The sequence below is a fragment of the Lonchura striata genome, chromosome 18 (assembly GCF_050655825.1).
Source record: "Lonchura striata isolate lonStrDom1 chromosome 18, ASM5065582v1, whole genome shotgun sequence".
Taxonomy (NCBI): Eukaryota; Metazoa; Chordata; class Aves; order Passeriformes; family Estrildidae; genus Lonchura; species Lonchura striata.
The window spans coordinates 14269479-14282023 of record NC_140720.1 but is presented as its reverse complement, the minus strand read 5'-3'; the positions used below and the strand labels follow the sequence as shown (position 1 = coordinate 14282023).

Genomic DNA, 12545 nt, shown 5'->3' with positions numbered 1-12545 from the left:
AACTGAGGATATTATTTCTGCTGAGTAAAGTTTTCTAATGCCCTCTTGTTCAATATCTACCCCCAGTTAACTTTTTCCTCTCTCATTAGGTAATCTTGAAAATCAAGATTAAAGTAACTATTGATCAGTTATGCATAAGAAAATATTTTCTGCGCTAGAACTGGCTTTGTAACAAAAGAAAAGGGAGCAGGAACATACATGTGCAGAGACTTCTGGGCCTTGGCTGCTTCCTCCTTGGAACTGTATCGGACCACAGCATTCCCTTGGGTCAGGTTCAAGTGGAATGTGATGAGAGGGCCGTGCTGCAAACACAGGGTCCGCAGTGTGGAGCCATCGATCTGGGAGGAGGCAAGGGCAGCAAAGGTTACCTGTGCTGTTGTCACCTTCCCTTAAATGCTTCATTAACAACTGCTTAAAAGCTAAAGAGTGAGTACAAGTGAAAGGAAAAATGAAGTACTGAATGACACACTTATTGCTGTCTTCATTGAGGGAGATATCCTGTCTTTTTAAGAATTCCCTATAGTCCAGAGCACAAATTTTATCCATTTAGGTTATACAAATTATATTTATTATTAGAAATCAATAGAAATCCAGAAATAAGTCAAAGGGAAAACACACTTCATGAATGTAATTAAATTTTCCCCAAGATTAATTTGGATGTCTGCATCCATGGCTTTGTGGCTTATGCTCCTCCTTTGGAATGACACCGTAGAGGACAAGTAGAGGACATGACAGACATAAGAGAAGAACCCAAAAAACCCATAGGAAAATCAGATTTTACATCTCTGTCTGTGCTTTACAACATCATTCACCTCCAAACTTACACACAAAGAAATGGTGCCCATTCAATGACTAATTACAGGCTTGAAAGTTCATACTTGATTTGACAGCACTTTAAAAACTTAACAAATTCCCTGTAGAAGACAGGTACTTGTGATAATGCAGGATACTTATTCTTCTTTCAAATGAAACAAATGGCCAAGGCTGCTGAATGTTGTTCTCATCATCTCTTGAATTCAAGAGTGTTTTCCTGCCCAGTTTTGTACAACTGCAGTTACCTGGGGGGTGAGGTTCCGAAGAACCAGCCAGCTGCTTGTTCTCCCTGAGCTGTCAGTACTCCATGCAGAACCTGCAACACAAATTCCACAGCAAAACATTTGATCAGTCTCTGGAGACTGCCTTACAGGCAAATTTATCTGGAATCACAACACACTAACAAGCCTCAGTGCTGCTGAAAACAAATCCTACAGCAGCTTCCTCACATCTTGATTTACTGCCTCCCTTGGAAGGGAAGGCTGCTGAATGAAAAGCTGCTCTTGTTACATTTCAAAGATCTGTGGCATTTTTCATACTCCCACGGTAACTATTAGGGAACCAAGAGATGCAGGTATGGCACTGCAACAAACTGGATCCTCAGGATGCATCAGAATTAATCTGGAAGACACATTTTAAAAGCAGTTCTGATGTCCAAGCTCAGATTGCTGCCTGCTAATAAAGATTTTTATAGCACTGCAGCACTCTGCTCTCTTGTCAATGACAGATTAATGTGTATGACTTATTCAAAACAGGTATTTCTGCACTGGCAGTGTCCTGATTCAAGATACAAGGACATAACCAACAAAACCTGCCCTAACAACCTCAGCCTGGTGGTAAGAAGCTGTATAAGCTTGATATTTATGAGTGGCATTTGAGAATCAGAGTGCATCCTGTGAGTGCTCCAGAGAGAATCCTGGGAGCAGCTTTATCTGCCCTTCCAGGTGGGGGTTTGGTGAAGAAACATTCAAAATAAATGGCAGGAAGAGGGGAGAACATTTAATTCTCAACTTAGTGTAAGCAGATTATTAAAACATCTTTGTAAAAAAGGACTAATATCTGCACATATATATTTATATCAATAGAGATATCTAAATATATATATATATATGTAGCCAGATCCATGGCTTCTCATATTTGTATTAAAGCAAACAAAGACAAATGAAAAAAGGGACCTGCATGAAAAAATTCAGGCATTCCCTGAGGGCCCTACAAATGCCATCATGTCCTAAATGCTTCACCTCCACGTGTTCCATATTAAATTCCATTAGCTCCTTTCGGAGTCTTAGATCACACCACAGAACAGGACACATGTTTGAAAGACATTTTTAGAAATTAAGGAACTGGGGAAAAAAATCCTAGTTGGGAGTTAAAGAAATTGGGCAATTTCTATGTAAAATCACTACCATGACCAGCTGAAAGATGCTTCATTTACAACCTATTCAAAGTGAAATTAAAACATACTAAAGGGGTTGCACCCCCAGCACAGAACCACTCCAGCTGTGTTAAAGCTCTGGTTTCTGGAGCCTCACAGGCAGAGTAGAAGCAAACAGTGCTGAAAAGAAAGCAGAAGAGAGCTGTGAGTACCAGAGGAGTAAGAGCTGGTCCAGCCCAGGGGACTGGCACCCCACGTGGAGGATGGCTTGGTGTTGGTTAGGCCTGGAGGAGGTCTGGTCGGAGCTGTAGTGTTTCTGGGTACCTTCCAGAGTTCGTGGGACAGAGAGGCTTGGGTGTGAGAGATTGGGCCAGAGGACCACGTGGACTTGATGTCTGACAGTTTACCTGCAACAGAAAAACAGCACATTTGGGTGTTCCTCACTAATGGGCATCATGGGTGACATCCTCCCAGCTTCTCAGGAGGAAAAGAACAACTTTCTGTACCATACAGTGCTATAACCTACTTATTTTCAACCTACTTAAACCATCAGTACTTTTGTGTTTAGTGAACCTCACACTACCTGCGACATACAAGTTCCCTTTTGAAAATCTATTGTTTTCTTTTCTTGTAAAAGATGATACATGGAAAAAAGTCCAGAAAATGGATGTTGGTATTTGAAATCTGATTTCACCAAAATTATAATGAAACACTTCAAGATTGTCTCTCTCAAAAGTTTAACAGGACTTAAACACTTTTTCTTGCACAACTCATTTTACCTAATATAAAGAATTCAGTATATCCATATGTTCTTCTGATGCATTATTAAAATTCTAAAGATCAAAGACCAACAAAAAATTTATTTCTGAATATCTGAAGTAACCTATATTCTTTTTTCCAAGTATCTTTGAGAAAAACTAAGTCTTCAGAAGATCAGACCACATCACAACCCTTCACTCTTTGTAACTTTCTGCTGTTGCTTGTTCTTTCCCTGATCAGTTCTCAAACTCTTACTGCTGTTCCAGCCAATTCAAAGTTTTAAAAAACAACACAAACCCAAGCACAGCAGACATATTACAGCATTCAATGGGCTGAATTATTAAATAATGGATAACAAAACAGATCTTCATTCACCTTTAGCCTTTCCTCCTGATACCAACACGTGCTGTGCAATTAGAGCCCAATTTCCCTGTCACAGCACAGTCCTGCTGTTACCAACACTGGCAGCTGGAATGGACTCACAGGGACACAATCCTGCATCTTCTGCCCCAGCAAATGATGCTGTGACTGTGCTGCCTTAATGTTTTAATGCTGATTGCAGAGAATAAGAAAATATTTGGTCTGATAAAGTGCAAGATGCAAAGATCTTGTGAATTTTTAAAAAAACTAGAACTGGCAGATTTAAGTATATACTGGAGCAGTGCTTTAAGATATCAGGCAGGCACTGAGAAATTTTATGAGTCCCAAAGCCAAATTTAACAGTTGCAAAATCCCAGACTCAGTTACATACACACACATTCCCCAAATTGCCTCCATTTATCTAAATCGTTTAACTCAATTATTTCATATTGAATCATAGCAATTTAAGTGAATGGGCAACCACTCTCCCATCTCCTGGCAAACTGTAGCAACAAAAATAATTTGACAATGACAATATTAATGAGTGTAAAATGGTGAGAAGAGAGGAGGAAGTCTGAGTTAGAGAGCTCAGAGCAGCCCAGCCTGTGATGGGGCACCCAATACAGGCACAGCACCACAGGCCAGGTGTTGCTATGTCACTACTTCTCATGGGGGTAACACAAACATTAGATGACACTGCAAAAACAACAACAAAAAAAGGCAGCAAATAAAGCAGAAATGTATGGCAGATAAAGAAAAGCAGGCCACTCCCTTCTTTTCCTTTAACTGGAGGAAAACATCCCAAGCAAGTCGTTTTTGTTTTGCATCCTGCAGCCTTACCAGAGGCTGCAACTTCAGAGAAGTGGGTCAGCATTTTCTTATCTAATCCATCTATACAGCCCAACACAATTTTATAATGGGGCAAACTGCATATTTAGGCAACTACTTTGCAAGAAAAGTTCCCTTGTTTTGCAAAAAGAAGCTCCAGAATTTAGAGCTCAGTAAAGAAAATGGGGTAATTATTTAGCTCACCCACAAGCTCAGCCATATAGGGGAGCATCAGGCTTTGGCTTGACTACTAAAAGGCACTGAAGAGCCCCAAACCCAAGCCCCAGAGCCATGCAAAAAGTACCCCTTGGAGGCCCTACTGAAGCTTTTTCTGAGCTGAAGGTGTTTCACTTTTAACAGTGAGTATTTTCACACAAATTTCACATCAGCTCTTCCTGGAAAGGTCTGTTCTTGCTGAGGCCCTGGCCAGTGCTCATCCCCCAAAGATTTCGATGCCAGCACTGAGTGACACCAAGTGGAATAAATCCATTTTTTCCTCAGCACAATCCCAGGCTCACCATCCACCACTCCCCACCGCAGAGCTGCCACCTAGCACAGGGCTCCAAACCCACTTCTGCCTGGGGCAGCACTCCTGTGAGCACTGGGAGAACACTCCTAGGGCCTTTTCCTGGGAATGCAGAAGCTGTGGAAGCAGAAAGGCCGTACCTGCAATGCTAGGTGCAGATGCAATGCTGCTGAAAGAGCTACTGTAGCCGGAGGCACTAAGCGGCCAGGCACTCGATGAAGGCAGCGTGGCATTCTGAGATGATGTTGGGGATGACCCTGCAGAACCAGCAGAGAAGCAACTAAGAAAGATGGGCATAATGATGTTTGGTGTGACATAAGCAAATCTGTTACGTGCAAATACAAACCATGCAAGGCATTCTCCTTAATTAGCCTGGTCTCTGAAGTCCAGGAATGAAATGTTGCTGGGAGAGTGATAAAGTGAGGCAGAAGGCTTTAGGAGGAAAGAGAAGAAAGCTGGCACAGGAACAATTGTAGTGCAGAAGGTAAATTCTGCATTTCCTTTAAGATACATGACTTTAAAAGTCAGTGTTAAAGTGTTTAGTCTCAGAGGAACAGGCTTCATTTACAAAGGTTCTCTGCCAGCTGACTTAGGCAATGGCAACTGTAGATGAGCAGAGATGTGTATGATAAATTAACCTCTTACCACAGGTGATCTGTCCTAAATTACTCAAGGTAAACACTTCCCCTACATCCTAATGCCCACAAGTATCTTTAAATTTTTGCAGAGTTTCAGCAAAAGCAAGGATATATTTCAGCAATCTCTTCTCAAACTGATAACATAAATGAAATAGCACAAAACCACCTCAGTAAATCATTTACAATCTGAGCAGCTATCTAAGCACACGTACAATTTCCTTACTTGCAGCAAATGAAGGAAACTGAACATAAAATCAAAAATCTTCATTGCAACGACCAGGAGAGCTGGAAATACTCTCTCTAGCCACCAACAAAATTAAGTGTGCATCCTGGGTGACTTATCATTCCTGACACACAGAGATGGGATGTGATACTGAAACATCTTTACCTGACTAATAAAAACAGGTGAGCTCTGTAGCAAAGAGCACTGTGTTGAGGTAGAAGGGAGAAAGTAAAAGGATAATCTCATCCCTCACAGCTCAGTAACAAACATGGGCTTTGTTTTCAATTGGAACAGCAGCCAACCAAACTTCACCTTAACCAGACTCCCTGTGCTGCAAGGGACACTGATGCTGACATCAGTTTCAAGCAACAGAACCCTCTATCAGGCTCTGTCTGGAAATAATCTATTTCCTAGGCAGGAACTATGGAATTACAGCAGATTCAAAGGCCCACAGAGCTGAAGATGGTCCTGATTCCTTGTGGCTACAACTCTCAGCTCATAGAAGCTCCAAAATTTCCTTAGTGAACAGGGAAAGCAAAAATTGCCCCTAAAGCTTAAGTTTTACTTGCTTTTAAGTGCACAGGGCAAGGACAGCACACCCCACAGCCTGACCCTCTACCTGGGGAGCAGCTCTGTCTGTCAGCACAAGCTCTGTGCTTCAGACTGCAGTTATACATGCATAAAGAACAGATTCTGCAACTATAGTTTTTATTAAAGTTCTGTTATTACCAAGCTAAAAAGCTACTGAGGAAAAGAAGCACACACTGACCCTCACAGGCACTGCTTTTCAGAAGGTCTGACCTCTTGAGGGACTCTTTACTTAGGCTAAGACCATCTCTGCTGACCCTCTCTAAGGAGAGGAGTGATTTCTTCATTCCACAGGCAGATTATGCACCAACAGAGCTAATTTCCTTCTCTAAAGCAGCAAGGCCTGTAGTGGATATCATCTGATTTTACAGGTTTAGGCTTCTGGCCTGAGGAGTATTTCTTGGGTGCACTGTATCTGAAGTGTCACTGAATTACATCTTACAGCTTTTCTTTTTACAACTTCAAACCTGCCCATCCCCTTGGAAGCACTTTGGAGTCATTAGAAGTTAATTCAACCTTACTCATTACCCAAATCCTTCACGTTTCAGCTGAAAGAAAGGCTTTTTCTTGCTAAGAGAGAACTAAAATCATTGCAGGCAATCAGCACTCTGGATTCCTTTCCCTCACGTTTCACAGCCCTTACCTGAGGTAACAATCCCAGAGCTGGACCCCCATTTCAAGGATAGCCCTGATTTACAATCTGTGCTGGTACCACAGATGTAACTGTTAAAACAAACCCCACATTTTTACTCCTGACAGGTCCTTCTGGACAGCCTGGTTATGCTATTCCTGTGCCAACTGCAGTGCTCTGGCAGAGTGCAGATAACTTGGCTATTCTGGCACTCAGATCACAATTAACCAAGCCACCTTTCCCTCGATCAACTTCCAGCACATGTAGCCAACAAACAGCATAGTCAAAATGCTTTCTTGTTTTATAGAATTCCCTTTGTATTCTGAAGTAAGCACTGCCAGGACAAAAGGAATGGAAAGAGCATTGGGAAATACTAGTTTACTAGTCAATTCCCAATTTTTTTCTGTTATGGTTTTGGAGATAAAGCAGTGCTAATTTATTTTGCTTATTGATCTTCTAACAAAGCTACAATTAATTAGTGTGCCAGAAGCCTGCTGTGTCAGCAACAACTGTCGAACATTTGTATTCAGTCTTCTGAGAATTTCACAAAGTGTATGGAGGAGGGTGGGCAGTGTGCAGAGCAAAATATTTTTCAAAACTTTGTGATACAGGTCAGAAAAACTTCCAGTGACTAAAGAAGTTTAAATTACATCTTACAGCCTTTTCCAATATAAAAGTATTTACATTCCCATGGAAAACAAGATACTTCTTAATCCCTTCTTTTAAAACAATTCTTTCTGGATATTCAGTGACAGTCCTGAGCAGAAACATTATTAGATTAGGAGCACATGCAAAAAGTATATCTGTAACAAATGAGGTCAATCATTTTTTGGAAGAGAAAAGAGAGTGTGCACAGATGTGGAAGCAGTTTGTGTGTTTACCTCCACTCTTGAGCAGATAGCGATTCACATCCTGTATTGTGGTGTTTATGGTGGGCCCAGTTGGAACACTGCCAGGAGTAACATCGGGGTCATTTTCAGGATCAATATTCTGCAGTCCTTTCCATGGCACTCCTGGGTGAAACTCTGTTTCCAACACAACAAAGAGGGAAGTGTTTGAGGCTGTAACTCTCCAAAGCCGCTGCGCATCGGAAGGACTCAACGAGGTGTTTGAGGGACACCAGCCCAAGAGCAGCTTTGCACCGAGTTACCTGGTGGCCAGTTGATGCTGGAGCCATTGGAAATCTTATCAGTATCGGATTTGGCACGTGACCAGCTGTGAGGAACAGCTACGGGCGGGCTGGCAGGAGACTCGCTGTTCTGGATCAGATCATAGCGGCCGTAGGAGTCATCGAGGGAGGACTTTCCCGGAGGACCAATACTCAAACCTCCAGGGATAGCACCTGCAAGCAGTGAAATGGGAATTGGGGGTTTGGAATATCAGCAGGATGTATTTTGTTATTATTTGCCTTTTTTTTTTCTTTCTGTATTACAGAGATAAAAAGAAATCTAAAATGCACACACAGTAAGCCAAGCTTAATGGCATCTCGGGGATTACAGCTGAAAGACACATTGCTGGTACAATCTAGACACTCAAGTTAAAGAATTCTGCATTAAATTTCTGCCAAAAAGAGACTGAGTAATTCAAATCATCACACTGTTGGTAAATAGGAACTTGCTGATACAGCATACCAAGGAATATCCCTCATCTCAACCTGCCCCAGGCATTCAGTGCTGACAGCATGGATGATTTGAAATGGCTGTTCTCATGTTATTACAAACTATCAAACAACAATTTGGCATCAGTAGTGCAGCTACTTGCAGAATAAAAAACTGCTGCTAAAAAGAAGTAATTCATGCTGCTCAGAATAAAATCCAGGATATAATAAAGTTAACAGAGCCCCATGTTCTAACAGAATAAATTTGATACAGGAAATAAAGGAATAACTGGTTCAGGATACTGGAGGCATTAGGGATAAGGGTGTTCAAACAGATTAGCAATCACTTCTGGAAAAGTACGAAGTTTTTGCCCCCAACTCTAGACTGAATAACTATGTAATCCATCATACCTTTGTACAGGGAGAGGTTGATGATACTGGAAAAATTGTGAGAGAAAGCCAATGTAAAGTTTTTTTGGATTGAAGGTATGCAGGTCGGGAATAAGGGGAAGATTGTGGGACTTGTTTTGCCAACACTAAAGGCTTGTTTTACTTGAACTCCATGTTCTCAGCAACAAAATTCAACACATGAGAAAAACATTCCTATACTGCATGCAGGGATTGACAGCTGCAAGCCCTTCATTGCAGAAATCACCTATAAAATCTCACGGGCTCAGAGGTGCTCGGTACCAACCATTTGTGAGCACTTACACAAGAAAGGAACAAAAGGGAAATAATTCCAATTGCACTGTGGCTGGAATCACCAAAAGCCAGGCAGGCAGGGAGTGCCAGGGGACATTACCGTGCTTGCTGGAGTTCTGGTCAAGAGAAGAAGCAGCACTAGACAGATTATCCATTGAGTTGGGGTGTGTCCACTGAGGAAGGCGAGACTGGGACTGAGAAGTGTCCTTCACTGACAAACCACCAGTAATGTCCATGTTATTTACATTCATGTTCGGGTTCAGTCCAGCTGGGGGGGAAAGAGATTCTTAGATATCCATCATATACTGAGGGAAAGAAAAGCTGGGTTTGAAATCCAGCCACAGGAATTACTCAATGCACATTTTCAAGAACTTTTGCTTTTACGGAACACCAATAAAACTCCCATAAATTCAGAAAAAGTTAAAATCTTGCTAAAAAGTGGGGAAAACAACAAGTAGGGATAATATTTTAAAGCTGTCAGTGTTTCTACTTGCAGTCTCCTCACTTGTCTCAGAAGAATGCACTGGAATGTTGAGTTTAAACCACTTTGCACCATTCTATGGCTAAGCCAAAATATTCCTAATGTGTTCCCAGCACCCTCCAACAATGTCTGACACTTTGTTTTGCTAAAAATCCCCCTAAAAAAGGAACCAATTAAAGGTCAGACAAACAGCTGCTGTTTATGAGAGCAGCTTATGCACTAACTGGGCTTCTATTTTGTATACACAGAACAGAATCACTCAGACTGTTATTAAGGGAATAATTCTGAAATGCTTCTGTGACATGAATCTGGGTATTTCTTGATATATAATCCTGAACGTTAGCAGATCACAGAAAGCTGAGATATCATAAGAACCTCTCAGACTTAGGCCTTTAATTCACAAGTTTTTTTGCATCCTAATGCTCCCAGCCACAACAGCTCACCACAGCAGTCAGAATTACCTTCTTAACTGCTGCATGGCAGATAAAGCTTGGCAATACTATTGTATTCAGCATAAAGAGAGTCACAAAGAGATTAAATTAATTCCTTTATGTCAGAAAGGAAGTCTGTAACATACATCAAATGATCACACAGCAAACAGGTCTGAAAAGTTGCTCTGTTCATTCTGTATCCAGGCCTAATCAATTATTTTGACCTCAATTATATTTGACAGATCTATGTCTCACCTACCACAAAATGCTGGTGAGGATTTCAGGAACTTCCTAGGTAATTTATTCCAGTACCCTGATTAAGCCAGGTGATCCTTAATGTCTAACTAGATCTTTTAATAAACTTAAGTCTATTACCTCTTGCATTAGGAAATGCAAAAAAAGTCTTCCTAGCTCTCCTTTACATTTTTGAAGATTCTTGCATGTCTCTTAAATCTTCTCCTTAGACTACTGAGCAGAGGAATTCACTTCTTGCTTACCAGTTGTGTTTTTGAAACGTTTAATCACCTCCACTACAATCTTTCTGCATTCCTTCAAACTGATCCACATATTTCTTGAAATACATTGCCCAAAACTGATGTCTCACCAGTGCTGATTACAGCAGAAAGATGACTTTGCACAGCTTTTACCAGACGATACTCCTGTTTATCAGTATCACATTTGTGAATTTTATAACATGACGCTGTTTATATTTAGTTCATAAACAACAACATACATAAGCAGTTAATTAGGCAAATTTGTTCTGATATTTGTAGGCAGAATACAGGAGAGTAGGTACATGGGCATGATTTTGTTCTGTGATTTCAGTGCTATTTAATATATAAACAAACAAATGTATAGATATAAAATATTATAATTATATATATTTTTCTCCCTCAATATCTATATATCTATATCTATATCTATATATATATATAGAGAGAGAGAGAGAGATTAGAGAGTGTCATGGTTTGACACGGAAAAAAAATTTTTCCAGAAGGAAGAAGTCAATTTAGATATTGACCAATTAAAAGTGGACACGTCTCTGAGAACACAGAAGGATTAAAAGCAGAATTCCCAGCGCCATGTGTAACACAGAAGCACAGGATGTGGCAGCTGTATTTCCTAAGGGGTCTGTGGCACAAAAGAAACTCTGTCTCCCTCAATAAACTAAATATCAATTATCTAAAAAATAAAAACCTAATTAGAGTCCAAATTGTGTCTCACTGTAGTTTATTAAGTAGTAAAAAGAAGAATACTTTACAAAGTTTTTTCATTTTAATCTTTATATAATTTTTTTTCCTTTCTTTTTTCTTTTATAATAGTAGCTTAATAAAGTTTTTTTTTCCTATTATTAAACTTAAGCCTACTTTCCTCTCAATTACATTTCACAACATTCATTTTAAAAAAATCACATTTTCATAGAAGCGCTGGCATTATGCCAGCGTCAAACCATAACAGAGATATATAAATATCTGTGTTTGTTACACTGTGGAGCAAAATCTTGAGGTGTGAATGAAGGAGATGGAGTCCCTGTGTGGAGGACACTCACCAAGAGGGTAAGGAGCAAAGGTGTTCGGTGAAGACTGTTGCTCTTTGGTCTGCAGGTCAGGAAGGCCGGGAGCCTGGGGATGGGGTGAAAAGCTATCCATGGCTGATTTGCCTGCAGAGGGGTGCAAAGATAGATGTGGAGGGGGAGGCTGCTGCTTCATGAGCAGGGCCTGGGCCAGCTGGCGCTGGTGCTGCTGGATCTGCTGCTGCATGTTATTGATTGTACGTGCAACCTGCAGGGAGAGAGCCAACAAACACCCGTCAGTGCTCAATGCACAGGAACACACTGCATTTCTCTGCCTTTCTCACACTGAAACAACACACTGCACCCCCTTACAGGTACAAACTGGCTGAAGAGCTTTCCTCCAGCAAGGCTGTGGATCAGCTTTATTTTTTATTTTATTTTTACTCAGCACCTTCCCTGTCCAGACCTCAAGCCACGCATTGCATTCCTGATTTAAGGATGCTTTAGCTGCTTTGCTGCAATGTCACTGAGCCTCTCCAAGCTACTGAAAGCAAACCCTAAAGCAGAGATTGAGCTGGCAGGGACACCTACTTGCTGCTCCTGTTGTCTCATGGGTCCGGAAACGTTACGCTGAGCCTGTAACATCTGCTGCTGGATTTGTAAACGTTGGTACGCCTGTGGGGACAGGGACAGTCAGACACAGCACACACAGCAAGCTCAACACGCTGCCTTCGACTGCTCTGCTGCACCACAGCACAGAAAAAGCCAGCACTGCAGCGGTCTGAAAACACTCCACGAAGCAACAGTAATAATCCTGCTGCAAATGCATTTTATAGTGCATTTATTTAAGTCCCATGTTCATTTTTTAAAAAGAAACAACTAATAAGTGCACATGGCAAAAAGTGTTCATTAAAAATAGGAACCTACTTTTCTTCTGAAATAACTGTAACATAATGCAAAAATTAAAATTGAAGTTTATGATATCATATAAATAGTATAAATACCAATTGTTATTTCTGGTTTGGCCATTTTGAGTTCTGCCAACACTTTCTAGTTAAATCACTTGTGCTGCTTTATTCC

At 40.9% G+C, this 12545-nt stretch overlaps 1 protein-coding gene across 15 annotated transcripts in view; it reads right to left on the bottom strand.

Annotated features, from left to right (window-relative positions):
* TNRC6C (trinucleotide repeat containing adaptor 6C) overlaps positions 1–12545 on the bottom strand; it is a 96173-nt gene that overhangs the window by 1492 nt on the left and 82136 nt on the right. For 11 of the 15 annotated variants that reach the window (XM_021535800.4, XM_021535803.4, XM_021535802.4 and 8 more), the window contains 9 exons: positions 12057–12140; positions 11502–11733; positions 9141–9308; positions 7892–8083; positions 7623–7766; positions 4802–4918; positions 2401–2595; positions 1059–1129; positions 199–338 (listed from right to left, as the gene is read on the bottom strand). In XM_021535800.4, coding sequence (XP_021391475.3) covers positions 199–338; positions 1059–1129; positions 2401–2595; positions 4802–4918; positions 7623–7766; positions 7892–8083; positions 9141–9308; positions 11502–11733; positions 12057–12140 — 1343 coding nt within the window. The remainder of the gene's footprint in view (positions 1–198; positions 339–1058; positions 1130–2400; positions 2596–4801; positions 4919–7622; positions 7767–7891; positions 8084–9140; positions 9309–11501; positions 11734–12056; positions 12141–12545) is intronic. The other 4 variants (XM_021535805.4, XM_085556932.1, XM_021535807.4 and 1 more) reach the window with 1 other exon arrangement.